Here is a 26366-nt window from a genome sequence, read left to right on the forward strand (position 1 = left end):
TAAGCTGGGCGTATGAATCCTTGAAGCTCTGAAGGGTATTTTGGGAGTCCCAACCCTGTGCTCTGACTTCATCCATGCCACCATCGACCACGCAAAAAGGACCATCAATTCCTTTGCACATCAGCACTGCCAGTGCTCCGTGTCCTTCACAATAATGATAATTACTGTGGCTCTGACACCAGATATGTGACCCACTCTTCGGTCTCAAATGAAGGCACAAGGCAATGCCCACCTGGAATGGAAGCGAGCAATGTCATCAATATTTCTGAAGATGGTGGATTTCTGACTGGCGACAGCTCCCGGGACATTGGAACAGGTCTCAGTGTAGTTAAGATGATGAGTCTGGAGGAACTGTAGATCTTGAATGTAATCCTCCTCTGAGATCAAGAGTTCTTGAATAAGAACGCTGAAGGGAAAATAAATAAGCAAAAAGAAAGCACAGAACAATCATCTTAATTATCCTTGGCATGCAGAGAGACTTTTAGCCTCTAAAATAGATATTTGATCAGAGGAACAGACTCCCTCGAGTGTGTTGACTAGATTCTCTCTGACAATAAGAGGAATTTAGGTCAGGAACTGCTCATGGAGTGACACTTACAGATGTCTGCTGTTAGGGCAAACAAAAAAAAACGATCTATGTAAAGTAGACAGTAACAACTTCAATAGCACTTTATACAATCAAGAACACTAATACCTCTATGACAACTCACTCAGTAGTGTGGTGCACTGCAAGGGAGTAATACAATGTTGTAGCTGTTTTCCTGAGAGTACTTTCACTCTCTCTTTAGACATCATCCTCAGATATAGAGAACCCCAAAGTACAGAAGTACTGAAGTTTAGGATTTTTGCAAAATTAGAGGTCTTCCAGAATTATATCATGTAAACCCTTCCTTTCAAGTCACCCGATATGATTTAGGTTGCCTGGAATCTTCCTAGGCTGAAATCAATGGCAAAAAATCAAAGATAAAAAAAAAAAAAAAATACAAGTCTGAGAGAATCCAGAGTTTGCTTGGTGTTGGGAAAGGGGAGGTGGTAGGACTGAGCAGAACAAATACAGTGACTCTGACAGGAGGGACCTAAATGCCAACATTCAAGTAAGTTCAAAAGGCAGGAAAACTGGAAGGTGCAAATACCAAATGACACAAGCTCACCTTAACTTCCTTTTATATTCATCTTCAGAAACAAACTCTCCAGGGAATTCAGGAGCTTCTGTTGTTCCCCACTCTGGTGACAACTGAAATACAAGAAAAAAGAAACATTAGTCTTTTAAATTAACAGTGTTTTTAGCAATGCACACTGAGGAATATTCCTCATGTGTTCACAGTCCCTTTCAACAATTCCTAAACCAGTTTAGGAACCAGAAATTTCTTTTTCGCTGGAGGATGGTCAGGTCTTTCAAACCCAGTCACTCCTGCACACATACAGAAATGTTGTATAATCAGAACATGGAAGAGCCCAGTACTGTTACAGGCCCCTTCAACAACTCCTCATCCATCACTCCTTCCAAAAGGGATGGCTCTAAACTGCCATGGAAGCAAGTAATTCTACATAAAAAATAAATACAGCATGATCAGTCACCTTTAATTTCTTGTCCAGATAAGCTGGAGATACCCAACCCTGTCGAGAGGGGCTAGACTTTGTGGGTTTAGTCCTGACCAGCCACTTCAGAGGATGAGCTGAATCAAGGACTTCCACATATTGCCCTTCCTTCAGAGTGATGGTCTCCCTGTCAGGAGCAGCAGGCACGTAGTCAGCTGTGACCATGTAAACGTCAAAGATCTGCAGGAATGAAACTACAGTTATTTTGTGCTCTGAAAATAGAATACAATAACACCAACAGAACATAAGTGATTATCTGTGCTTAATGTTTTATTCTCCAGCCCCTGTACAGCAAAGAGAATCACTGTTTGCTTTTTGCGAATAGAAGACTAAGTCTCTAGGAAGCTCAGGGTATATTTTCAAAACCATCATGAAGCAGTGGATTTTTCTCCCAAGGCAAAAGAAACAGTGGTGTGACTGAATAGTGTGAATAGTGACTGAAAATGTCAAAATATGTTAACAATTCCAAAGTTTTGGTTTGTTGGTTTGGTTGGGTTTTTTTTGTTTGTTTGGTTGGTTGGTTTTGTTTTGTTTTGGTTTGGTTTGGTTTTTTTTTTGTTTGTTTGTTTTTGTTTGGTTGGTTGGTTTGGTTTGGTTTTGGTTTGGTTTGTTTTTTTTTTTTTATTTATTTTTTTTTTTTTTTTTTCAGGAAATATTTGAAGTGAACACCCAAAAAAGTTCTAGTTTTCACAAAATTCTCATCATGAAGAACTTCCTAACAAAATTCTTCTGACAAACTCTATCCAAGGCCAGAGAAAATCAAGCTCTGATTTTCTGAAGCTCAGCCATGAAAGCAGAAGGTGCCAAATAATGGATATGTTTTCACCATGTTGACTTGAGCAACTTGTTCAAGATCACACAGTGAACATCAGAATTCGATTGTCTGTGCTCTATATCACAGACCCAATATTTAAATACTAAATAGACTTACTAAAGTGAAGTACATCCTTGAAGGGGATGGAGATCCTTAAACCATAGGAGATTGGTCATTCTAAGTAAAGTTTTCTCCTTGTGTCAAACTTGTCCATAAAGATATCATACCTCTCCTCTGGAATCCCCATCTTCAGATTCAGAGGAGGACTCCTGAGCAATGGATGAAGGTCTGGATCGTCCATGGCGAGGAGATGCAGAGGGAGTTTTTGATTCATCATCACTTTCTGCACCTGGCACTCGAAGTGTAGCTAAAAAGCAGAGCAACAGTAAAGTGTGAAATAAAGATCTCCAATTTGAACGTGAACCAAATACATAACAGTTTTCAATTTCATAAAAATAAATATTCCCTAGGAAAGGCATTTGTAGTATTTAGTGTGATGTTCTATTGGTATTTAGGATTAAATGAATAATTGGGATATTTTAATGTGTGAGGTTGCATGCCTACTGCATGTATTGCCACTGCACTGCAAAAATATTTGTAGGAGAGGTAATGCCTCTATTTTTGCTTCAAGATAAAATTTTACTACAGGATAATCAGTATATGATACACAAACCAGGGTTTTTCATTTAATTTGACAAATTATTGGGTTATTGCACAACTGTGCATGCAGTTTTCAGACCCAACTTGATTTAAAAATCCCATTGTGAGCTAAAACTCGACAATGTGGGAAGTCTTCAAAACAGGATTGCTTTCAGACTCAGGAGTGATGAATATCTGAGGAACATGAAATACCTAAGATGTTCAAAATACACTTCCGTTTTTACAACTTGTTCTCCTCTCTAAAGCTTACAGTTACTACTACTTATTTAAACAAACACTGTATGCATAAAATGGACTCTAGACATCTCACTTTACTGTAATAGCTTTTTTCCTAGTTCAAAATTATGGACTGAGACATGCAGTTTGGATGGATTCTTACTAAAAATTCTTAGTCTGAAGCATATACAAGTGTTCATATTTGTAGGATATTTTATGGAGGATGACTATCTCAAAGCTTGCTTCATAAATCTCACTGATATTTAAAGTCAGAATGATGACTAAGAAAAGACTGGATATTTTTCTACACTAATTACATTTCATTTGCCAGGTACCTTACCTTGACTTATCTTTGCAGATACCATTTCTGAGATATGGGAGGTGAGTTTCTGGAAGAACTCTTCTGAGCCAACATCAGCTAATGAAATAGGGCTTTTGGGTACACCTTCTCTGCCAGCTTCAAGATCTCCTGGAAAAAAGAGAATTCTCTATTAAGCAGGCAATGTAATTGGAAAGTCATCTTTGTTTGAGAAAGAAAAGCTTCTGTGTAAGGAATGTCTAATTTTCTTCACTTCCCCTGTTTTTAAAACTGTTCTTGTTCACATTTAATCCAGATAATTCACCCTCGAACTGAGACCAGTCCTGAAAAGTTCCAACATTTCAGTTAGTTTCAAGAACACAGGACAAAAGCAGGTGGTAATCATGAAATACATAGACAATCTCAGCTGTAGATGTGAAGGGCAGGAGTAGGAGAGAGAAAATAACTTCTCTTACCTTCTCTTGTTTCAGAGGGATGAATAGCTCTGAAAAAGAAAGAGTAAAGCAGAATTAAAAGTTAAAATAAAATGTGCAGTAAGGAGAGCTAAATGAGAAACACCCCTTCCTTCTCACACCTGGGAGAAGGCTAGGAATATCTAGATTAGGACTCTGGAGTACAGCTGCTGGTAGCTGATACTCACCAAGGCTAATATGAGAAACGAGAATGGGGGCACCTGGATCATATGGGCACAGAAACACTTGGGTGTCTTAGTCTTTGAACCAAATCCTGTCTGAGAATTCTCATTTTTCCTGACTTCTATTTCAAATCGTTTAAGAAGACCTGGCTGCTCAGGGAGTGAATTACAGAACAGAGTAGCTACCATCTCCCCGGTGCTACTGGGATTTTATTCCCCCTGATACTGAAATAAAACTATTACAGTTGTCAGCATTATGTCAAGTGGGAATCTGTAGACTCAGTCAGTTTTCTGTGAAATAATGCAAAATGATTTCCAATGGTTTCACCAGGAAACCAAAGACTGGAGAGTATACAGATGCTGTGATCCTGCCACGAGATCTTTTCCCATCCCATCAGGATGCCCATGTATTGGGGAAGCAAGCTGACTACTGGTTCTGCAATGGTTCTGAGGTCCAAAGAGACCCTTACTACACTGACAGCTTTTAGCAGCATCAAATTCATTAATGCCAGAAGGAAAGGGGCAGGAGATTCTATTGTCAACACTGAGTGAAACTGGCTTCACAGACATGAAGAACTACTAGCATTTGCTTGCATCTGATGAAGAATGTTTGTGGTGCTTCCTAAGACTACAGCCCTGTCAAGACTAATATCCTGAAGTCAACATCTCTGCTATTCCTGTGCTATTTGGAGTCAGGATATAAATTTTCATTGCATGAGCTGATCTGTCCTAATTCTCTGTTAGTACACAGGAGGCAGGGGGAAGCTCACTCTACTTGATGTATGATAAACCATATATCACTAAGTATGCCTAACAGCCTGGGCATATCCTTGGGAGAGGTTGCAGAGGAATAGTTGGAATCACACTTCAGCTTTCTTTACTGTCTTCAGACTTCAGAGGAAGACCGCTCAACCGTTTTAGGCTGGACATATTCTAGAATATAAAGTGTGTTCAAGTGGATATCGTTTTTCAGACTGGATCTGCCTAGTATCCAAGCCAAGAATGGCAAGTTGAGGAAGTTATTCTTTAGGTACATTTGTAAACAAGAAGTTTGTGAGCAGACCCTTTTAATCTACTTCTTTTTCTGTGAAGCATCAGTGTATTTCAACGTTGGCAAATAACAGTCAGACTTTGAACCTGTGATGTTTTATTTTGAATTCTGCTTACAAGATGAACAAGTATCAAGAGCTTTACATGACGTACCTCTTTTTTTTTTTTTTTTTTTTTTTTCCCCTGGTTCCTATCCTCTCTGATAATCAAGCATAAATGGCTGATATTGAAACTAGAGTATTTCTAGCACTTTTCATCCTATCACCTCAAACTATTTTAATGCTGGTGCTGAGACACAAGTATAAGATGACCAAAGTGAAGACTGCCTAAAAGTGACTCATGGGAACTTCTACAGGGTGGTACCTGCATTGCTCCACTTCAGCATGGGTGGCCAACCACTTACCCCAATGTGGTCATGATGGCTTCTGACACCATCACACGCTCCTGGGTCAGAACTTCAGCCTCTTTCACTGCAAGATTAGGGTTTATTATTAGAGGACAGAAGGCAGAGAATGTTCTTTTTATATATTTCATGTAGGCACCTTTTTTAGATATGGATTACTGGGAACACTGGAGTGCTGAATCTGTCCTATTAGCAGCTCCTGACCTTGGATACATACTTCCACTCATAGGATGCAAATAGCTTGCTCCTCTCCCTGTTCACGCAGATGTATGATCATCCAATTTCTCTACACTGCTCAAACTATGCTCCCGGAGATCTTGGTACAGTAATAATGTGGGATACAAGGAAGGATAACAGAAAAATGGAGTCCTTCACAGTGCTGCCCCTACTCCCAGCCTATATTTGCTTATTCCTCGTCTTACTGAAGGAATTGTGCCAGGAGAGTCCCTGGGAAGCTCTGTAAAAGGGGAATCAAATAACACTAGCTGCCTTAAGACAATTTTACAATGCAGAATACCCTAACAGAGTGAAGCACTCACAGTATTTCTTCAAATGGTTACTTTATCTAGTTACTTTACATTGCCTTTCTTCCTTTCTTTTTTCTTTGTGCTTAATTTGGCTGTTTCTTAGACTTGTCTTCTATTTATAAGGAAAAGATTCTGCTGTAGACCCAAGATAGGGTCAGAAATCTAAAACGTTATAGAAGTAGAGTGTAATCATTTGCAAGGTAAGCAAAGTCATGGCTAATCTTGGGAAAATGCAGTTTTTTGAGTTGTAATTTGATTAATTTCCTGATTAGTCATCCTTGTTTTTCTCTTAGGCACTGTATAAAAGGTAATATAGAAAATGTGTTTGTATTGTAACAAAGATTTACCATCTGAAACTTCCAAGGTGGCAGTGCAGATGGACTGGCCAGCCTTGTTGGTAGCAATGCATGTATAAGCTCCACTGTACTTCTTTTTAACATCCAGCAGGATTAGACTGTGGTGCATATTTGAACTGGCAAGCTTATACCCAGGAGTGTCTGGTTTGATCCACAAGATATCTTCCTGAGACTCCTCTTTCAGCCAAGTAATAGTTGGTGGTGGATGTCCTACAGGAAAAACCAATGCAATGAGCTTTAATTTTACTAGCGGTGTTCCTGCCTTACAATTATGAGCCATGATGTTAATAAATTCTATTTTGATCTGTTTCCTGATACTTTTCCAATAATAACAGATGTAATATATAATACAGAAACATAAACCTTTCCACAGCACATTCATAAGGACATGAAACTTTGTTTGTAAAACTAAGACTTAATCAACAGATCTTCATAAGACTAACAAGTGTTATTATCCCTGCTTTTACATAAAGGAAAATGGAGTTGAAGATGAGTAAGATGCTTTTCTGTAAAGCACATAAAGTCTCTTACAATGTTGGGAGTAGACTCCCAGACTTCAGATACAGGAGATGAAGTTACAATGACTTGGCCAGAGAGACTCTAGAATGTGTCACAAAGTTATGCAATTTAAGTGTTATGCAGAAAGGCAAAGTATATATCCACTTACCTTCAACTTTTACAGATAATGTGATGCTTGCACCTTTTTTCACCTTTTTATTAGTAAATCTTTCAAGGAACTTTGGTGGCATCAGCTGCTCATAGGAATCTGAAAATTACATTATTGATGAAACATAGTGACACTTTTTGTGTGAGTTTAGACTACTGAAAAATTCCTAGGGGTTCTCTTATCCATTAGGGCTTCTCTCACCTGTTTCTGATGACTTTTCTTTCTCATCAGGATCTGTAACACAAGAAGAACAAACAGAATGGCAAACACAAATACCTTTCTGTCTATGACTTGAAGAAAAAAAAAAAAAAAAAGTGATTCCAGGGGGTTAATCCTTGCAGGAGATAAGAGATATTACAAATAAATGTTAGTATGATTTATAGGAGGCCCTCAGTTTTAATAAAATTAAGTCTTAAAATTAATGGGCAGAAATAAAATGTATGTTTATGAGACAACAATCAGACTCTAGAGAAGTGACATGTCTCATCTTCGGGACATGCAGTAAATTTGTAGGTGAACCAGTTTTAAAGCATTTCATCTTTTATCTACAGACTTCCCTACCTCATTTGACTTACCTTAGTAGGCTTTCTCAAGAAAAATAACTACCTAAAATATAAATAGCTGGTGGAATAGAGAAAAGCAGGTGCCATAAATAATCCAATACCTACCTTTGACTACCAGCCTGGACGACGAATATGCAGAACCAGCAGAGTTGATGACAAATATTGAGTACTGGCCAGCATCTGCCTTAGTGACGTCATGAATTTCCAGTGAGTGGAATTCCTGTTTATCAGTCTTCAGGATGCGATCCGAGGCCTTTAACGGCTGTCCGTTTTTGAACCAATAGAGACGAGGCTGTGGGTACCCTGCAAGGAGCAGTTACAGACATGGAGAACAGAATGCATTGGCAGCGTCAGTTTGGGAGCGTCTCCAAACAGGCAGATCCTTCTGAGCAGGAGCCAGGGAATCCTCAGCTCTGCCCAGGGCTGCTGTTTCAAAGATTTACCCAATTAGGAATGGCTGTAAGTTCATGAAATTCTATTTATCTGTTAACGTTCTTTCCCATCTCATCAGTTTCTGGCACTCCCCATATTGACTGCATGTGCAAATGCCTTCCAGGTTAGAAAGGTAACACTTAGGTTTGACTTGCAATGTACACAAAGAGAAAAGTTGAAGCCAAAACTGTTCTCATCAGTTTTATAGGCAGCAATTGGAGAAAAGAGGAGAATCCCTACCTCTCTCTACCACAGACAGTCAACACCAGAAGAAAGTTTTTAGGCTATAGCAGCAACCCCCCTCATAGAGTAAGGCAAGTCTAGGGATGTTTAATTTATTAAAGAGATTAAAGGACACCCTCACTATCTTTTTTCAGTCATTATTGCTCCTCTGTAACTAATGTGCTCAGAGAATTAAATGACTCAGTTTTCAAAGGCCTGTGCTTACACCTGAAGACAGGGACGCAGAATAAAACACTTAATCTGCCTGAGTCTGCTACATAAATCAATATTCAGAAGCATGGACACATTCTTCTAGCTGGTTTGTGCAAATATGGTACAAGATGCACAAACTGGGGTTGCAGCACTTCAACCCGAGAGCAAACCTGGAACAACTGACAGTGCTGTGGTCTCCCCTCACCTTTCACCTTCAGGTGAAATTTAGCCAGTGGTGCTCCAGGTGCCACATGAATATCATGAAGCTCATCGAAGATCTGGGGCAACTGCTCTTCCTCAGTGGTGGATTCCTCCTGTTCTCGGCTAAGAAGAAATTAGAATTAGAAAAAAAATGAAGTCAGCAATCCAGAAAAAAGTTAGGAATCAGAATCATCTATTTTAGGCCAATTCAGTCTGTGGATTTTGTCATCATGACAACACATTCAGCACCATGTGACATTCAAACTAATGGACTGATACCGTGAAGAAATATCCAGGCTAGCCTGAAGGCAGCCAGAGTAAGTTTGCACATGATAGATGTCCAGCTGTGCAGCTATTGCATCTCAGCTGGTCTGGCTGTTCCTTCATGACATTAAACTGGTCCTGCTAGATATATCAAAAATAGGTTTGACATAAATATACATATTGATCTCATCAAGTCAGGAGTTAGAAGGAGATAGAGTTCAATATTTTACCTTGAAATATATTCTTTGGCACTGTAGTAAGAAGATGTCTCCGTTGCATCTGCTGCTGTCTCATAGTCAGTGCTGGTCACTGTTAAATGGAAAAGGAAATGTCTTCTATAATCTGAGCTCTGAAAATATTTTTCTTACTCCAATTATAATTTTCTTACTAATGTGAGTGAGTGGCAAGTCAATTTCACACTGTTACTGCAGCAGGATCCCACACGTCCCTGGATTTATCTGAAAAGCTTTATTCTGAGCCTTGCTCTAGAGTTGGCAAAACCCAGCTGAATACAGGAATTTTGCAAGTAACACATTTTGTGGGCAATGCATATGTTCTTTTTAATGTAAATGGTGTTTTTCTTGAAAAAAAAAAAAAATCCACCCCTTCCCTTGTTTTTTCAACAGTGACTTTGAGACTTACAGTCTACTCGAAGCTCAGCCTTTGTTGAAGCAACTCCCATGTTGTTTTCAGCAAGGCAACGGTAAACACCCATGTCAGTGGGGACCACAGCTGTGATGATCAGCTGATGGCATCCTTCCTGGTCCTCGTTGATCATATAATGATCATTTTCTTCAATAGCTTTCCCATCCTTGAACCAGCGAACCGTGGGGAGTGGTTTGCCAACAACAATGCAGTCAAAGCTGACTGGATATCCATCTTGCACCTCTTGGTTTTGGAGCTCAGTCATGAACATGGGAGCTAAAGTCAGGGTAGTTAGGAGAGAGGAAAGGAAAAACATGGTTGTGTTAAAAGATGTATTTTAAATACACCATTGCCCAGTGCCTGAAGACTTCTGTCTTCTAGATTTTTTAATTGCAAAGGGATGTCTTTTCTCTGTGACAACAGTCAAGAAGAAATTGCCTGACAAACACTATTGGAGATATTGCATAACACCATAAGCATTGCAATACCACAGTTGCAAACTATACATTGCCCCTGTTCCTCTCCTTGCCTTGTCTTTTCTTCCTCAGGACTGTTCTGAAAACTGTTTCATTTATTTAAGTATATCATAGAATTTATGTCTGTATTATTGTAGTAGGGGATATTTCTATTGTGAAAAGCAGCTTTTCACAATATAACATATAATCACATAGCATATAAACTATAATCATATAGCATATAGTCATAGCATTTATGGCCATATTATTGTAGTAGGGGACATTTCTGTTGTGAAAATCAGCTTTGTAGATAAGTCAATACTTCGCAACTCTCTCCTTCATCACTAACCTCCCTCCTCTCACTCAAAATGAAAAAGAATAAAAAATTCATCAGTTTTTCCAAAAGTGCAGTGTTTCCAGAAAAATATCTACACCAAATGAAAAACAAAGGCTTTTGGGAAGTTATTCATGAGTGAAAAGGTGACATTCTGACCTGCTCCAGCTGTCTTTTCCAAAGAATAAGCAGATTTGTTTCATCTACCTGTATCAGAAGTCAGCAAGGGTGGTGGAGGTCTCACAACTGGTGGTGCAAACTTCCCATGGGTGGGTTGTGTTGCTTTCCCAATACGCAATTCAATTTTTTTAGGGCCTTGTTCCAAAATGTCAATCTCCACGGGAATTCCCAGGGCACCAAACATCTCTCTGAATCGAGTGGCAGCAGTTTTTGCCTCAGACAAGATTTCAAACTTGATGTAGATGTACTGGTCATCCTCACGATATGTCTGATGGTCGACCACATCTATGTCCCCTTCATCTGCACTGACAAAGAGTTCTTCCTCCACATCAGATATCTCTGTTGAGATCTTGGCCCTAAAGAGTCTATGGAGTCTCCTTCCTGCTTTACGGAAAGCATCATCCAGTTCACTGCCAGACGAGCTCTCTGTCTCACTGTCAGTGCTTTGTTTAACCTGCTTCTCCTTACGAAGAACTTGAGGTTCCTGAGTGCCAATAACCACCTTAGCACTGTGTGAAACCTTGCCAAATTTATTGGATGCTTCGCAGGTGTATTTACCCGCATCTTTCCTATCCAGACCAGTGATAATCAAAGAGCAGGTCCCATCACTGTAATTGTCTATGTGATAGTAGCGACCATCTGATAGCTCTTCCCCATCTTTCAGCCAACGGACTTTCATGTCAGTTTTACTGTGGGCCACACACTCAAGGTGGAGAGTGCTTCCAGGTTCACCAGAGAAATCTTTGAAGGTCTCAGTAAACATCGGGCACTCTTGTTGCTTGATCTCTTTCCTGACTTTGTAACCTTTGAAAGCAGCCTGGATCTTCACAGCAGCCTTGTTCATGGAAGGATCGTCTAAGTCTGGCATTTCTGGTTCAACTGGCTTAGCAGCTGGGGCAGCCACAACAGTCTCCACACTAGATTTCTCCCACTGTTTCCATAATTTGCCTGTGGAGATGGACTGAGCCTTGCTAGTAACACTGATACTTGTCTTCCCAGCTTTCTTGAGGTAGTTCACCAGTGAAGGCGTTCCAGCTCTAGACTCATCATCTGAGCTGGTGAAAGAGAAATCTGCTTCTCCTGTCCTAGCCAGCTCATCACACGTGGAGTACTCCTCTGAGTAATAGTGAGACATCTCTGCTTCCTCCTTCCTCAACTTCTGAAGCTTCTCGTCCTCTTCAGGCACTTCACTGATGGAATCCAAGGTGGGCTCCCGGCTCATCCGGCGTTTCTTGGCCAGGGCTTCCCACAGGAGGTGAAGGTCTCCCTCCTGAGCAGCCTCAGGGGGCAAGCTGGGCTGTACATGCCCATCCACCAGCTCTTCTGGTTGGCTTGCAGGGGCTGCTTCCCTGGCGATCTCTTTTAGCATTGTCACTGTGGGAACTGAGGGCAATTAAATTGATAAGATGTTAAAAGTCTGTGAGTAAACTCTAATAAAGTTTATGGGAACATTATTCTAAAGCCTGGGCAGAATAGTATCAGTGGGATTTAAGTAAGCATTCTATTAAGAACAGAATGTGAAATGAATATAACTGGACATCAACCTGGGCAACCTGTTCCAGATGGCCCTGCTTTGAGCAACAGGGTGGACTGAACTATCTCCAGAAATTTTTTCCAGCCTCAACTATCCTGTGATTCTATGCATGTGCATAAAACATGGCCAAACACCCTTTTTTCCCCCCTTTTTCTTGCATTTAAACCCAACAAAAAAATTCTGCAATTTTTGGATGTTGCAATCAGTATCTGGTTAAGACTGCCAGTGGAGCCTGGAAAGCTATTCCAGGTTCATCTTATTTTACAGCTAGACAGGGCTTCACTGACTGGCTTAAATAGATCCCCACTGGTTTTAATGGGAGCTGAGTCTCTCATCTTATACAGATGTAGCTGCCTGTAAATACTTCAGTTTAGATGTGTCTAGGTGAGGGTTGTGACACCCTCTGGGACACACCGACTTGCCTCTTCAGAGTGCCCAGTGCCATTTGAGATGCTCCAGGCTGTCTGGGACACCCACATGTGGCTCTCAGATACAACACAGGACTCTGGGCCCCTCTGAAGAAGGAGATGGAGGACAGGGATGATATCCTGAAGTGCCTCAATGGCATGACATGTCATGTGTGGGCCACCAAATCCCATTGTAGGGGCACAATTCAGCTTTCTAAGCACTATGACCTAAAGCCATTTGGGATGTCTAGGACAGAGTGCTGATAGATACCAAGCGGAACATACAAAAGAGCCCTCATCTTCTGAAGTGGCAGCTGAAGGCCAGACAGAGTACCCTAAAGCATCTCAAAGGGCACCAGAAACCCATGTAGAGATAACTGTATCACACTTTTAATATCTGAGTCAGGAAAATCTTATCTGAGCAGCTCAAAGCTGTTAGGGATTCAGAAACATGCTGAACAATACTGAACAGGAAGATAACAATTCTTTGTGGATTGTTATCACAGCTTGTAAAAAAAAAAAAAAAAAAAAAAAAAAAAATTCCAGTCCAAGCTATGGAGATACCCCTGTACATCCATAAACAGAACTGATTTAATACCACAGGAATGCACTCTCTGTACCTTCAAGACACAAGCTGGCAACAGATTTGACTTCTGGAGAAACCATGCAGGTATATGTGTCTTGATCTTCAGGTTTAAATGCATGAATAATGAGTATCTGCTTTTTTGCATCAGAGAGGATTTCGTATCTCCCCCCAGCTTGTATTTCTTCTTTTCCTTTGAACCATGTCACTCCCTCTTCAGTTTCACTGGATAATTTGCACTCCAAGCGAGCCACCGCCCCTTCAGAGACTGATCCTCCCACCAGAGGATGGGTGACTGTAACTGGAGGTTCTGTAATTACAAAAAAGTGAATTAACACAAAGAACACATCATAATCTGGCTTTAAGGCACTTGAGTTCTCTCTATAAAATACCCAAGCATCCCATCCTTCATTTATAGATTCTTTAGCTGTTGTAGACAACCAAAGGAAAAATGAGAGGCAGCATCCAAAGTTTGCGCTTCCAAAGATAATATCAAAATAACTTCACAAACTCTCCCAGTGGTAAAACCGACTCCATTTAAATATACACATGCAAAAGTGGTTGCATTTTTCCCATTCCTGTGTTTATTTGCTGCTCTTCATTTACCCATTGCCAGTATTCAAGCAGTCCTACAGATTCTAGAAGATCTTAATATTTAGAAGGGAAGCAGTTCTGAAGTGAGACAAGAAAGAAACAATGAAAAGAATTAAAAAGAAAAGACATTATTAAAAGCAGCATTCATTCCAGTCTTGAAAGTTAAAAAAAAAAAAAAAAATTATGCTACCTTAGGAAGAGGAAAAATTCTCAAAAAGCATAACGAATTTAAAAATAAAAATTGTCTGTATCTTCTTTAGTTTGGAAGGAGGGCTACCAATGATATGCTGTTTGTACAATAGTGACACTCAAAATGAAGTCAAGACAAATGCATTAAATGTAGAGATGACTGGGATGGAAAGCAGGCAGCTGAGTTCCCCAAAGCAGCACACTCCTGAGAGTGATCTGCCCCTCTGCCCGTCTTACCAGGGTGAGGGGACCACTGCTCAAAATGCCCTGTGCTTATTATCGACAAAGTCTGCATATGCAGAGTTATCAGGGTCCAACCCTGGCAGTTGTTATGTTGCAAAAACATCATTTTGTGTCTAAGCCTTAAACAGAAGAAGACTTTTTAATTATTATTCTCACTTCAGGGGATTCATCAGGCACTTGGCTATCACAGGAAGAGTTACAAGATAGAAAAGATTGAGGGACTGACTCTCCATCCCACTGTAGCTTCCAAAATATCACCAACAGACAGCAAAGGAATGGTGTCCTCCAATATTTCTTTGTGATGGTTATTGAAAAAGATACACAAATAATACAACAAAAGAGAAAGATGGGTGAAGAAAACAACACTGCCCACAGAGTGCATCGGTACCAGGGTCTTGGTTACCCCAAATGCATTCCAACATGCCCCTTTTGACTCATTCCATCCTAACTCCACCAGAAAAGAAACTCATGGTGACCAGGCAACACATGGATGCAGTGCAGGCTGCCAGACAGCTTGATGCAGTTTGAAGAAAATAAGTGTTGAGTACTAACAATGAAGCAGGTTTTGTTTGCAGCAGCCCAGAATAATTTTTCCAAGCTTTCTCCTCTATTGTGTTGGCAGCAAAGCTCTGAAAAAAGTTGCAGAGTGAACTCTTCCAGGAGACGCCTGGAACAGGTGAAGCAGGCATGCCATGCGAAACACAAGGTCTACAGCAGCTTGCGGTCCTCCATGGGGGCATCTCTCCATCCTCACCTAGCCGCACCATCTGAGGGAAGTGCACTGGCTCGCTGGCCCCAACTTTGTTTATAGCTGAGACGCGGAATCTGTAAGGTTCACCCGGGGTGAGATCGTCCACTGTAAACTCCGTGTCTGGAATAATGCCTTTGCTGCATGACTGCCAGCCAATACCTGGGATTTTCCTCTCCACATTGTAGCCTAGGATGTCACAACCACCGTCGCTCAACGGCTTGTACCAAGACAGAGTAACAGAGTGGCTGTTCTTACTTAAAACTTCAGGTTCTTCAGGTGGATCAGGGTGGGCTGAAGGCACAACAGAGTTCCCATGATGTACAGCATAAGCAATAATGTTTTATACTAACGCAACCAAGAGCAATGAGAAGGAAGCACAACACATTCAGTATTTGTCTTATTGTAAAGTTGAGTGGGTAAACACCCATGGCTGTGAGACATACCTGTGCACCATGGATTTCTCCTCTGTCTGCCCTGATCTACACTGCTGATGACAAACATTCATTTTCTGACTATCATTTCACATACTTAATATTACATATTATTGTGACTTTTTCCTGCTGCTTTGTCTCACCCAGCTCAAAATAAAGATGACCATACACTGTCCATATTATCAAGGAACTTAGCAGAAAGATTCAAGTACATTTGATTTTTATAATTTTTTTCAGGCCTCGTCTTAATGGAAATCAAGTTATTGTTGGACTGCAGAGTAACTCTAGTAACTTAATACCAAGTCACTCAATTTCTGTGTAATTGTTATATATGTCACAGCATCAGGCAATAACTAATAAATACATAATGGGAATGGTCTGATATCTTAACAGATTGGCTGCTGACAGTCATACTTGGTACACTGGAAAATGTTTAGCTTTCAAGACAGAAATGATTCCTTTAGTCTTCAGGTTCAAGGCATTTACTAAGTAAATCAGAAATTATTAGACAGACAGACTACCCTTATTAATTTAAGGAATCGATGGTCAATTACTAGCTCTCGAACATCTCAGCTACAGCATACAGCTAAAACACCTTGCAATTATCTCACAACCATCATTGGGGTTGATCTGGCGTGACCATTTCTGGGTGACCCACCTATCCCACTGTGCGAAGGAGCCGGACCTTGAGCGCTTGAGTCATTGGTCTAACCTGCCCCACGAGGCAGGTAAGCAACTATCGTCTTTTCTACTTACAAAGTACTCCAAGATCTATTAACTCATGTATCTCTGAAGAACACGGTGTGTGTTTCATGGATCTCACCCACATGAAGATTTTAATATGCAACTCATCAATCTGGAATAGTGGTTGCACTCTACTTGAAGAGATTACGGTGATGTTGAACTCTGAGCAAATTGATTTTCATTAGATCCCATGTTACATTTGACAAAATACTGCACCTAAAGAAAGCTGGTGAACATCTCTGCCATCACTAGCCTGATATAATTTTCTTCTGATCAGCTGAACTGTTTCTGGTCAAAGAACAAGCAGCCCAGCTGCATCTTCTCAGACTAAAACCACTAACTTGGGACATACAAGGCAAAGAGAAAAGAATCAGCACAAAGATTAGAAAATTCAGTGTTGTAGCTCAATACCAAAGTCAGATTTCAAGTGCCACTGGGCTAGAATGACAGACACTTACCTATCACAGACAACTTCGCTGATGCAATTGCTTCCCTGGAAGCAAAGGTCACCTCTCCAGAATGATGTGGTTGGGCTTTTTTCAGAATAAGCTTGTATTTGTTTCCATCTGCTTGTACCTCCCAGTCCTCATCTGACTGGATCTCTATGTCATTACTATACCAGGCAACTTCGTTAATTGGCACAGCTTCACTTAGAACACAGCTGAACGTAGCTTCCTCCCCTGGTGAGACTTCCACGTCTCTGAGAGGCTGCAAGATCTGTAGGCGCCATCCTATAGATAAAAATAGGTAATCAAACCCCTCAGTTACAGAAACAAATACAGGCATGAGATTTTGTGAATATTTACGTTGAAGCTCTGGACATTCAGGCCTCAGAAACCAAGGAGACCATTAAAACCAAGTTTATGTGTTTCACTAGAACAGAAGGTATCACTGGGGACTGAAACTTTCCAAAACTTTCAGGAGCAAAAACCAACCTAGCAATGTCTTTCTTTCCCAAGTAGCTGAAAACAAAAATGGAGATGCCATGCTATGACTGAAGATGGTTGTTCTTGTACTCTGTAAGGGGTTCTGATCCCCACAGGGGTCTCCAGTAATAGCATAAAATACAAGGATACAGATATAATGTTGTTGCTGATATAATGCTCATCTCTAGAACTTTGAAGTACCTATAAACACGACCCAACTCATCAGAATCATGACAACTGTAAGACAGTCATTTGCTGCTAACTCATTGCCAACTGATGCTGCTTATATCCACATTGTGGCATATAGAACAAGAAAAAAAAAATGAAATTGTAAAAAATCATCCATTTATTGTGTGGGAAGAAGATTTAGGTAAGAAGCAAGCAGCAAATGCAACTTTTACTCTCTGCTATTCACCATATTTTCCAGCTTCATTTGCCCTTTCCCATCAGAAAATTAAGATTCCCCATGCAGAAATGCTTCAGTTACCTTTCACCGTCAGGAAGGCTGAGGTCACCGCATCGCTGCACGTAAAAGTCACCCTGCAGCTGTCCCGGGGAGTTAGGTTCTTCAGCAGCAGCAGATGCCTCTGCCCATTTTCAAAGTAAACCATCTCAGTGTTTTCTGTAGTTTTGGCAGGCTCATCGTCAATCAGCCAGTTGTAGTTGTAGCACTCAGGCTTGGAAAGATAGCATTCAAAAAGGGCTTCCCCTCCTTCCACAGCTTCCACATTCTCCAAGCCCTGGACAATGCTGTTCTTGGCTAGCAAAGGAGGACAGCAAACAGTATTAATTGTTTGGAATATTAACAAGCCTTGGAGCACTGGATGATTCCCACTACTGGAAAGCTGATAGAGATAGTGTGGATGTGACAAATGGTGCTTGTAGGTTTAGTTATCAATTTCAACCATGCTCTAACACAATACTATATTTAAAAACACTTTGAATAGTGAGATAGTTGAAAAATAATGTTAAACCTCTAGGACCTTTAAGCTTTAACATTTCATCTTCCTCCAGAATTCTGACTTCTGTTTTCACAAATGAAGAAAAAAAATGTTGGTGTTTGTATGAATCAGGCCAGTAGTCGATAGGAAGGGAAAGCTCAGGAAGAGAAAGTATAACCAAATTCCTTCTGTCCCACATCAGGAAATATTTCCCACAGATCTCCCAGGCAGCACACTTATCATCATAATTGGGGAGATGTGAATCCACTGATGGCTCATGATAAAATCTTACTGCCATTCATGCAAAGCAAATATGAGAGAATATGATCGCTGGAAAAGCTATAAGTGACTGTCATCTGCACTAACAAAACTGCCTCTAGGAAATACACAAAAAGTTAAAATCTCTATTAACAGTATTTTGAATAGTAAATTTCTGAATTATTTCAAAAGCTCTGTAATAATGCGTTAGGTTTATTTTCTCATGCGTGTGTGGTGAATTGTGTGGTCAGAAACATGCACATATCTAGACACTCCATTTGTCTGCAGAGTCATGCATCAGTTGGCATTTGTACATAAAGAATCAGTCTGATGCAAAATTAAATGTGGGCTGGTGCATGTGAATATAATTTGTGCTAGACCAGCTACATGGACAAATTACATGCATAACAGCAGGGACACACAGTAAATATAATTTACACAAATACCATACAATGGTCAGCATGATCTATACTATAAACCAACACCCTGTGACATTCCTGCTTAGATCTCTATAACCATTATCTAGAACTGTTCTAAGTAAAAAAAAAAAAAAAAAACCAAAAAAACAAAAACCAAACCAAAACAAAAAAACAGAAACCCCCCCAAAAAAACAACCAACCAAAAAAACCCACCAAAACCAAATCAATTTATTCAATAGCAAAAAATAAGAAAGCATGAATTACTAAAAAACTTCTGCATTTTATAATATTCATACTTATGGAGAACAATGAGGGGTTTGTAAATCCTTGGAAAATGTATAATTTTGTTAGAATTAATCCAAGCTGTTTATTTGTGCACTTTTGGAGTGCTGGTTTCCCTAACTACAAAAAGCAGACAATTGCAAATCCTACCTCCCATGGGATGCTTTTAGATTATGTTCATTAACATATTTTTAAATCCCTAAAACGGAAATCATTTATCAATGTAGAAAATATTATGATAAATAACACCCTATTCTTCTGTACTCACAACTCTGGTTAGGCAAGAAGACATAAATGCCTAATAAAAAAAAAAAAATTCAGAAATAATTCAGAACCATTGTCTTGCTGATCACACTAGTTCACATGGTGACCAAAACCAAGAATTCCATACACAGCAGAAATAAGAAAGAAACATTAACATAAAGCCCTAAATCTATTGTTAATTTCTTTATTTGTTGTTTCTCGGGGCCCTCACAAATGCTGGTGACAAGGAGGAGGTAATTCCTGAATGATCACTATTTGAAATAAGTAAAATACCAAGCTACCTTAGCTTGCTGAGAATAAAATTAAATTCCATGCTATCCATTAACTACTGGTTTTAAGGCACACTGTATGCAAAAAGCACTCTGTAACAGCAAAAAGTACTGTTATTATTCACGTGGACCAACATTACATCTGTTATTTTACAATAATTCAGCAGGATACATCCCATTACACTGATGTTCCAGTTCATTGTAGAAGAGGTATGATGTGTAAGCAGTGTAATAAGTCAGTGTTAATTAAAATTAAGTTCCAGTGAAATGGTGCAATTTCATAATAAATTCCCATTAACGCCCAACTAATTCTATCATTGTTATCAGTACCAAACAGTACCACTGTCAAACCAGCAGTATCACTGTCAGCAGTACGAAAGAGCTGGTATCTGATGTGTCACTTATTGTGAGGTGCTGCCATGATTTTTCCACCTCTTTTCTTTGGAACCCATGATAGTCTTCCTCTTTGGCTGGAAGACCTCACCTTGAACATCAAGTGCAGCCATCACTTTAGTGCCTTCAGCTTCACAAGAATAGATGCCAGCGTCTTCCGGTACCGTAGGTTTAATTTTTAGCATGCTTACATTCCAGTCCTGATCGATAATCACTCGCTGCCCATCTGCATGTATTTCCTGATCATTTTTCTTCCATATGGCGTGTACTGGCCTAGAATATTGGCATATGAACTCTGCTGTGCCATCTTCATCAACAGTTATATCCTGCATGGGACTGACCACTTCAATGGTTGGATCTGTCAACCAACACGTCAGGAAGGACATGCATTAGTGGATCCTCATGGAAATCGCAACTTAGAGATTTTTGACAAGCACAGAGCCCGTGGGGAGCAAGCAGAGTGACAGTGCAAGCAGGGAGCTTACTGGGCACACTGGGGATTAGCAGTTTAGTCTGTGCTTGTGTCAGCATCAAGCAGGATCGAAGCGAAACTGGTATATTAGAATATAGCTATCACACTGGAAAATGGGCCATCAGCAATTAAGGCTTATGCTTTAACAGTCCTGAATATGAACTTCCGTGCAGAACATCTGATGGGATTCCCTCCAGGCTTAGTGTTCCTCCAATCATTACTGAGACCCCCTAGACTGGGAAGCACTGGATGTGAAACACTTCTGCTTCCCAGAATGTGGCAGAAGCACAGGTCTGCAATAGAGGAAGGCAATGGAAGAGCTGCCATGAGTGGTTCCCTGCAACACTCTATCACATAAAAATATGAAAGTGCTACAAACTCTACTGGTGGCTCCTTGTACGAGCAAAGTGCAAATGTTCATTGGAAAGAAATGCAACATGAAAATGCAAATACTCTTTCCTACCCCATCCCTGGAAGGGTTCAAGGCCAGGTTGGACAGGGCTTTGAGCAACCTGGTCTAGTGGAAGATGTCCCTGCCCGTGGTAGGAGGAGTGGGAACTGGATGATCTTAAATGTCCCTTCCAACCCAAACCCTTCTAGGATTCTGTGATTCCTGTCCTGTGGTGGTGATGGCTATATGTCAGGAGTCATTGACAGCACGAGGATCAAAGATCCAGGACTACTACAACAAAAAAAGGGCACCTCACAGGAGACAGGTACTTGTTGTTTTGATTAATCATGTGTTCCTCAGCAACAGAGACTCTAGAGAAGCAGCATGAGCCACTGAAATTTCATATTGAGAGCCCATGAGATGCTGGGAAAAGCTGGATACACAGCTCCACTGAAGAAGGTAAGATCCATGAGGCTGCCTTTAAGCATCTAGTCTTTCTTTTAAAATACTAGTCCTGCTTCTCAGAACACAGATGTGGAGCATAGTAGATACATCTAACCTCAAAATATTGTGACCTTCCAAAGCAGCCAAGGAGTCTGTCCTGAGACAGCAAATCGGACCACTTTCATACAACTACAATATATATGCTGAAAAGAAAAATCTGAATGAAATCTGAAAATGGAAGTCTCCCTGCAACATCTTTCTCAGCAGATCTATGTCAACTCCCCCAAGAAATTGATAAGACTACAATAAGACATAAAATTATGACAGTAAGAAAAAGTTGATATATGACCTTATCTCTCAGTTGTTCTGATCACAAGCCAGTTAGAATAAACTACAGTGGACCTCTGTCTGGAATGTTCCTTTTTAAACTGGTTCATCAGGTTGAGGATTTGTGATGCTAGAGGCACACCTTAGGAAGCAAAGATAGTTTTGCAAATGTCTTTTGGAAAGTTGTTGCAAGGCTTGATCCTGCTCCCTAAGGCTCCCGCTACCACTCTGTGTGTCTGCATGTGTGATTATGCAGAGGAGGCATCGATAGCAGATCATGGAGCTGTTTTGGTTACACCAGGACTGAAGGAGCAAGAAGGCATCTGTGCAGATAAGGAGCAAGCTACTGCTGTCCCCTTCCATAAGATGCAGACACGTGCTCCTCACAGCAAATGTCCCTTGTGGTCTTGGAGAAGGAAGGTGTCCTGGTTCCACTGCCCCATTGCTCTTTGCCACTGCTAGCCTGAGACCTTGGTGCCTCTATTCATCCATGCAGAATGACAAAAATCTCCTTGAGATTTAGGAGCCAACATGTACCCTGGGGCCTGTAATTCTCACCCTGCACAAGGGGGTCAGAAGGCAGTGGTCATCTCTCCGAACTTTTCGATTTCCCCCTGCCCATATGTGAAGATACCATCGTGCTGGGCCCCTGAAGGAATGTGCTTGTAGGGCAAGGATATTGTGAAGGCCCACCAAGAAAATCTGTAATGACCTCTTACTTACAGATTATATCCAGTTACAAACATGCCTTACACCAGGAGAATGGGACACATGGAACAGAGAAAGACAACTTGTTCCCTGATGAGGAGCAAGCCATGGATAGCTAGATAGACCGAAATACACCTAGTTCGAAGAGAAGTCTATATTTAAATTCCTGGACATTGGAATGTACAAAATAGGTTGTTAACACAAGCACAGCTAGAAATTTGCTAGTGTTTTACTCTCCTCTTCAATCAAGTGTTATTGAGCACAATGTAACTGAGGTATTTTTTAAATACCTTTCTCATCCTAATCCAATTATACTCATGTACTACTGTGATTCAGTTTCACATTAAAGAAATCCTGTCTTAATAGAAGCACAAGATATCCACATACATATGTGTACTAACATGAGCTGTGGGGTTGCACAAGATGATGTCCAGAGGTCCTTTCCAACATCAACAATGCTGTGTTTCTGTGAAATCAAAACTTCTTTATTTGACTGAGTGGAATACCTAATGATGCTTTTATTTTTAATTTATATTTTAGGCCCACTGGAGTTCTTTACCTAGAGAGCTCAGAACCAGGTTCTGTCACAGAAAATGTGATACTCAAAACTGATACAAGTGGACCTGGGATTTGTGGGGTTTGCACTCTATGGTGTTGCTACATCCTTCTGATATTAGGAAGAAGTGATTTGGCATTTTATCTTTGCAGAGAGTTAAATTTTCTGAACACAGAATACATTATACAGAGGAGAAGACATCAATCACTGACTACAATTCCATATTGAGGATCATTCCTGTTATAGTAGACAGTTATAACATGGGGGTAGATTTTAATAAAGATATCTTAACTCTTTATATCTACATATATACAAATCCTTTTTCTAAGCAAGGAATAAGTGTTACTTTTGTCTGAAAAATAACAATTCATCCCCATGGCTATAAAAGGACTGGATGTGAAAGAGCTTGCTTCATCAAGTCTGGAGCTCAGTGTTATTTGCGGCTTGTGGCTACCCTTACCAAATGAGAAAAATGTTTCTTCAACAGACCAGAAAGCTTTGCTGGTGCAGTGATGACCATTACTATTCTGGAAGTCAACAGACAGGGCTTGTTTTGTCACTGTATTACCGCAATGTCATGTACCCCTTGGTTTCCAGGAAGAGCTCTGGAGCCATCAATACAACAGCCCAAAGTCTTGTCTTGGAATCGTATTGAGCTCAGTACCAGAAGCCTAACTATGGAGCAGCACAGTAATTCTGTGAATTTCCAGCTACATAATATTTTGTGATATTACAAAAACAGTTGAAGGGAGTGTAAAAAAAATCAGATGCTACCATAGTGGTTTATGTTCCGCTCTACTTACATGTCAAGTGAAAGCAGCAGCCCTGACCCTGCAACCCTTCCTCACCTGAACCACTGAAAAAAATCGATGTGGTTGTATCTGTAAGACTTCTGGCATGAGTATGGGTGACTTTCAGAAGTAGAGGGTTGCAGGATACAGAAGAATTGTGAAGGGATTTAGTAAGGGTAGCCTGGAAGGCAGAAGCAGTAGTGCACTGAGCAAGTCCAGAGGTGGCTGTGTGTCTCTTTCTAACAATGAAATACCTTTGACTAATAATTTAGCTGAAGATATAAGGGACCCAGCTCTGAAGGTGACAGTGCCTGAGTCATGGCATGCCACGTCATTTAGGGTTAAAGTGTGGACCATCCCATCCTGCTCAGAGATTTCAGTCACAAGGTTGTTGTGAAGGGGAGATCCATCGAGCCACCACTGCACGTTCTTCACGCCCGGGTGTGAGAGCTCGCAGGTGAACGTGGCTGACTCACCCACAAAGACGTCTGTGTTCTTTAAACCAGAAACTATGACTGCTGCTTCTTCTGTATAATAGAGCAAGAGAAGGTGCCAAAGGAAAACAAGAGCATAAACACATACATGTCGCTTCCTGCAGTACGAGCCCAAGCAACAGTGCAAGTTGTCCAGGAGAGCTAAACTTGTAATGTTGTTCCAGAAAAAAATGAGCTAAAATTTTCATTAAGGGGTTTAGAAACCTCCTTCCACCCTTCACCCACTTGCAAGCGTAGTGTGTGTGTCTGCAAACACTCTTTCATTAGGAGGAAACTCTTCTCCATGACCAGGTCATGACTGGCTCTCCGGTGGTGCTGTAACCATCTGCACTGACACTGTATGAAGTGGGAGGCAGAGAGGTAGCTTGAGCTTTAAATGTTTACTTAAAGTGCTTTAAAGAGTAATAACTATATCAACAATGATAGAAGCTGTGATCAGTAATAACAAGAATTTCAGTACTTTTTACGACCACTTCTCCAAAGAAATAGTTTTTCAGCAGTACCACTATCTGTTATGACACATAGTACGGCCAGTACTTTGAAATACTTTAACTTATCAACTTTAGTCCAACCTCAGCCTGGATGTAAATGTTCATGTCTTCACTGAAATCAGAAAAGAAATGAATGGACTTTCACCTGTTCGCATTTGAGACAAATATGGCCAGTTATAGCCAAAGATTTTGGAGTAAGAAATCCAGGCAGCAAAATCAGAGAATTTCCACCACATTTCACCTTACCTTGCACATACACAGAACCCGTGGTGATCTCATATCCAGTGCTACAGGTATAATCCCCACAGTCATCAGGCTCTACACCATGGATGATCAGCTCAGCAATGCTGCCTTTCAGCTTCATCTCGTACTTGTCACTGGGCTGGATGACCACCCCTCCTTTTCTCCACTCAACGGGGGCATCCGGCTTGGAGATCTCACAGTGCAAGACAGCTGTTCCCCCTTCTTCAGACTCTACATTTTTCAGCTCTTCATTAAACAGCACAGGTAGTACTGCGGTGGAGAAGCAACTGCATCAGTGAGAGCGCTCAGAGGTGAAAAACTTGTTTGCAACTCCTCCGGCTTGGTGGTTCCCCTCTTTCTGAACCACAACTTGCCTGCTGACAATGCCAAGCCCAGAGCAGGACTTTGAGCTGTGCCACAGCCAGACACTCATGGGGATACAGTAAAGATGTCCAGTGCTGCTATATAAAGGATTGCCATAGGTCACAGGACCTGTAAGAGGCTTCATGTGGGCATACACACCATTTTCACTGTAAGCAGTTAGAGGCACAATAGTACCAATCAGCATTTGGACGTTTAATCGCTGAAACCACACACTCTGAGCAGGAGCTGGTTATGTGGGCTAAACACAGAACCTAAACCCATGACCTTGTTGCTTTAAAATTAATGAAACTATAATATCAGTATAAAAGGAATAAAACTATAAAATCCAAATATGTAGCTGATAGAAAAAGAGCCACAAATCTTGGGCTGCTCAGGTTCTATTTAAAATGGGCCTGTTCTAGGTATGGTCTCCAGTCTCTTACTGTCAGATAGCAGGCAAGTTTTCTAACTGCTCTTATATGTTCCTTCCATTAGCAGCAGCTGCAGTTTTGCTCCCAGCTCTCACAGTGAGATCAAAATTGCAACAGCAAAAATAGAATTGGGTTTAAAAGGCACTACATCCTACTTTGAAAAACCAGTTGTTGATCAATCCCTTTTCCTGCAGTTGTCATTCACAGATACAGTGTTGATGATAATTCAGTGATAAAACTTTCTTCGCACCTTTATGGACAACAGCCACAGGCATAACTCATCTGCCTACAAGCCAGGCTTCTCCTACCTTTGACTTGCAGCGACGCAGTGGTCTGCTGATCCCCCGAGTCGCACGTATAATCTCCTGCATCCTGAGCCTCAGCATCATAGATGAAGAGCTCAACGTGTGTGCCCTCCTGACGGATCTCATACTTGTCACTTGACTGCAGCACCGTCTCTCCTTTCCTCCACTCCACGGGTGCGTTGGGTTTCGTCAGCTCGCAGTGCAGCATGGCTGTGCACCCTTCCTCCACCTCCTCGTTTTTCAGCCAGTGTTTGAAAAGCACGGGCAGGGCTTGAAAGGGGGGGGAACGATGCAAAGATTAGAAACAGGCAAAGCAAAAACAGAAAATTGAGGAATGTTTTAAAGTACTGATAACACCATCCATGAAG

General features: G+C 40.8%; 1 protein-coding gene across 1 annotated transcript in view; it reads right to left on the reverse strand.

Moving 5' to 3' along the window:
• The window catches only part of OBSCN (obscurin, cytoskeletal calmodulin and titin-interacting RhoGEF), a 185984-nt gene that overhangs the window by 57628 nt on the left and 101990 nt on the right, over nucleotides 1–26366 (reverse strand). The window contains exons 62-84 of the mRNA XM_042802202.1: nucleotides 26002–26268; nucleotides 24903–25169; nucleotides 23926–24198; nucleotides 20074–20340; nucleotides 17644–17916; nucleotides 16689–16961; nucleotides 15059–15346; nucleotides 13316–13588; nucleotides 10782–12137; nucleotides 9783–10061; nucleotides 9371–9449; nucleotides 8881–8999; nucleotides 7914–8111; nucleotides 7447–7479; nucleotides 7246–7344; nucleotides 6570–6788; nucleotides 5696–5762; nucleotides 4064–4092; nucleotides 3630–3758; nucleotides 2641–2780; nucleotides 1579–1779; nucleotides 1152–1234; nucleotides 233–406 (exon numbers count right to left, since the gene is read on the reverse strand). Of these exons, the coding sequence (XP_042658136.1) occupies nucleotides 233–406; nucleotides 1152–1234; nucleotides 1579–1779; nucleotides 2641–2780; nucleotides 3630–3758; nucleotides 4064–4092; nucleotides 5696–5762; nucleotides 6570–6788; nucleotides 7246–7344; nucleotides 7447–7479; nucleotides 7914–8111; nucleotides 8881–8999; nucleotides 9371–9449; nucleotides 9783–10061; nucleotides 10782–12137; nucleotides 13316–13588; nucleotides 15059–15346; nucleotides 16689–16961; nucleotides 17644–17916; nucleotides 20074–20340; nucleotides 23926–24198; nucleotides 24903–25169; nucleotides 26002–26268 (5386 nt within the window). The remainder of the gene's footprint in view (nucleotides 1–232; nucleotides 407–1151; nucleotides 1235–1578; nucleotides 1780–2640; nucleotides 2781–3629; nucleotides 3759–4063; nucleotides 4093–5695; nucleotides 5763–6569; nucleotides 6789–7245; nucleotides 7345–7446; nucleotides 7480–7913; nucleotides 8112–8880; nucleotides 9000–9370; nucleotides 9450–9782; nucleotides 10062–10781; nucleotides 12138–13315; nucleotides 13589–15058; nucleotides 15347–16688; nucleotides 16962–17643; nucleotides 17917–20073; nucleotides 20341–23925; nucleotides 24199–24902; nucleotides 25170–26001; nucleotides 26269–26366) is intronic.

Source organism: Tyto alba, unplaced genomic scaffold, assembly GCF_018691265.1.
Source record: "Tyto alba isolate M040663 unplaced genomic scaffold, T.alba_DEE_v4.0 Super-Scaffold_38, whole genome shotgun sequence".
Classification (NCBI taxonomy): Eukaryota; Metazoa; Chordata; class Aves; order Strigiformes; family Tytonidae; genus Tyto; species Tyto alba.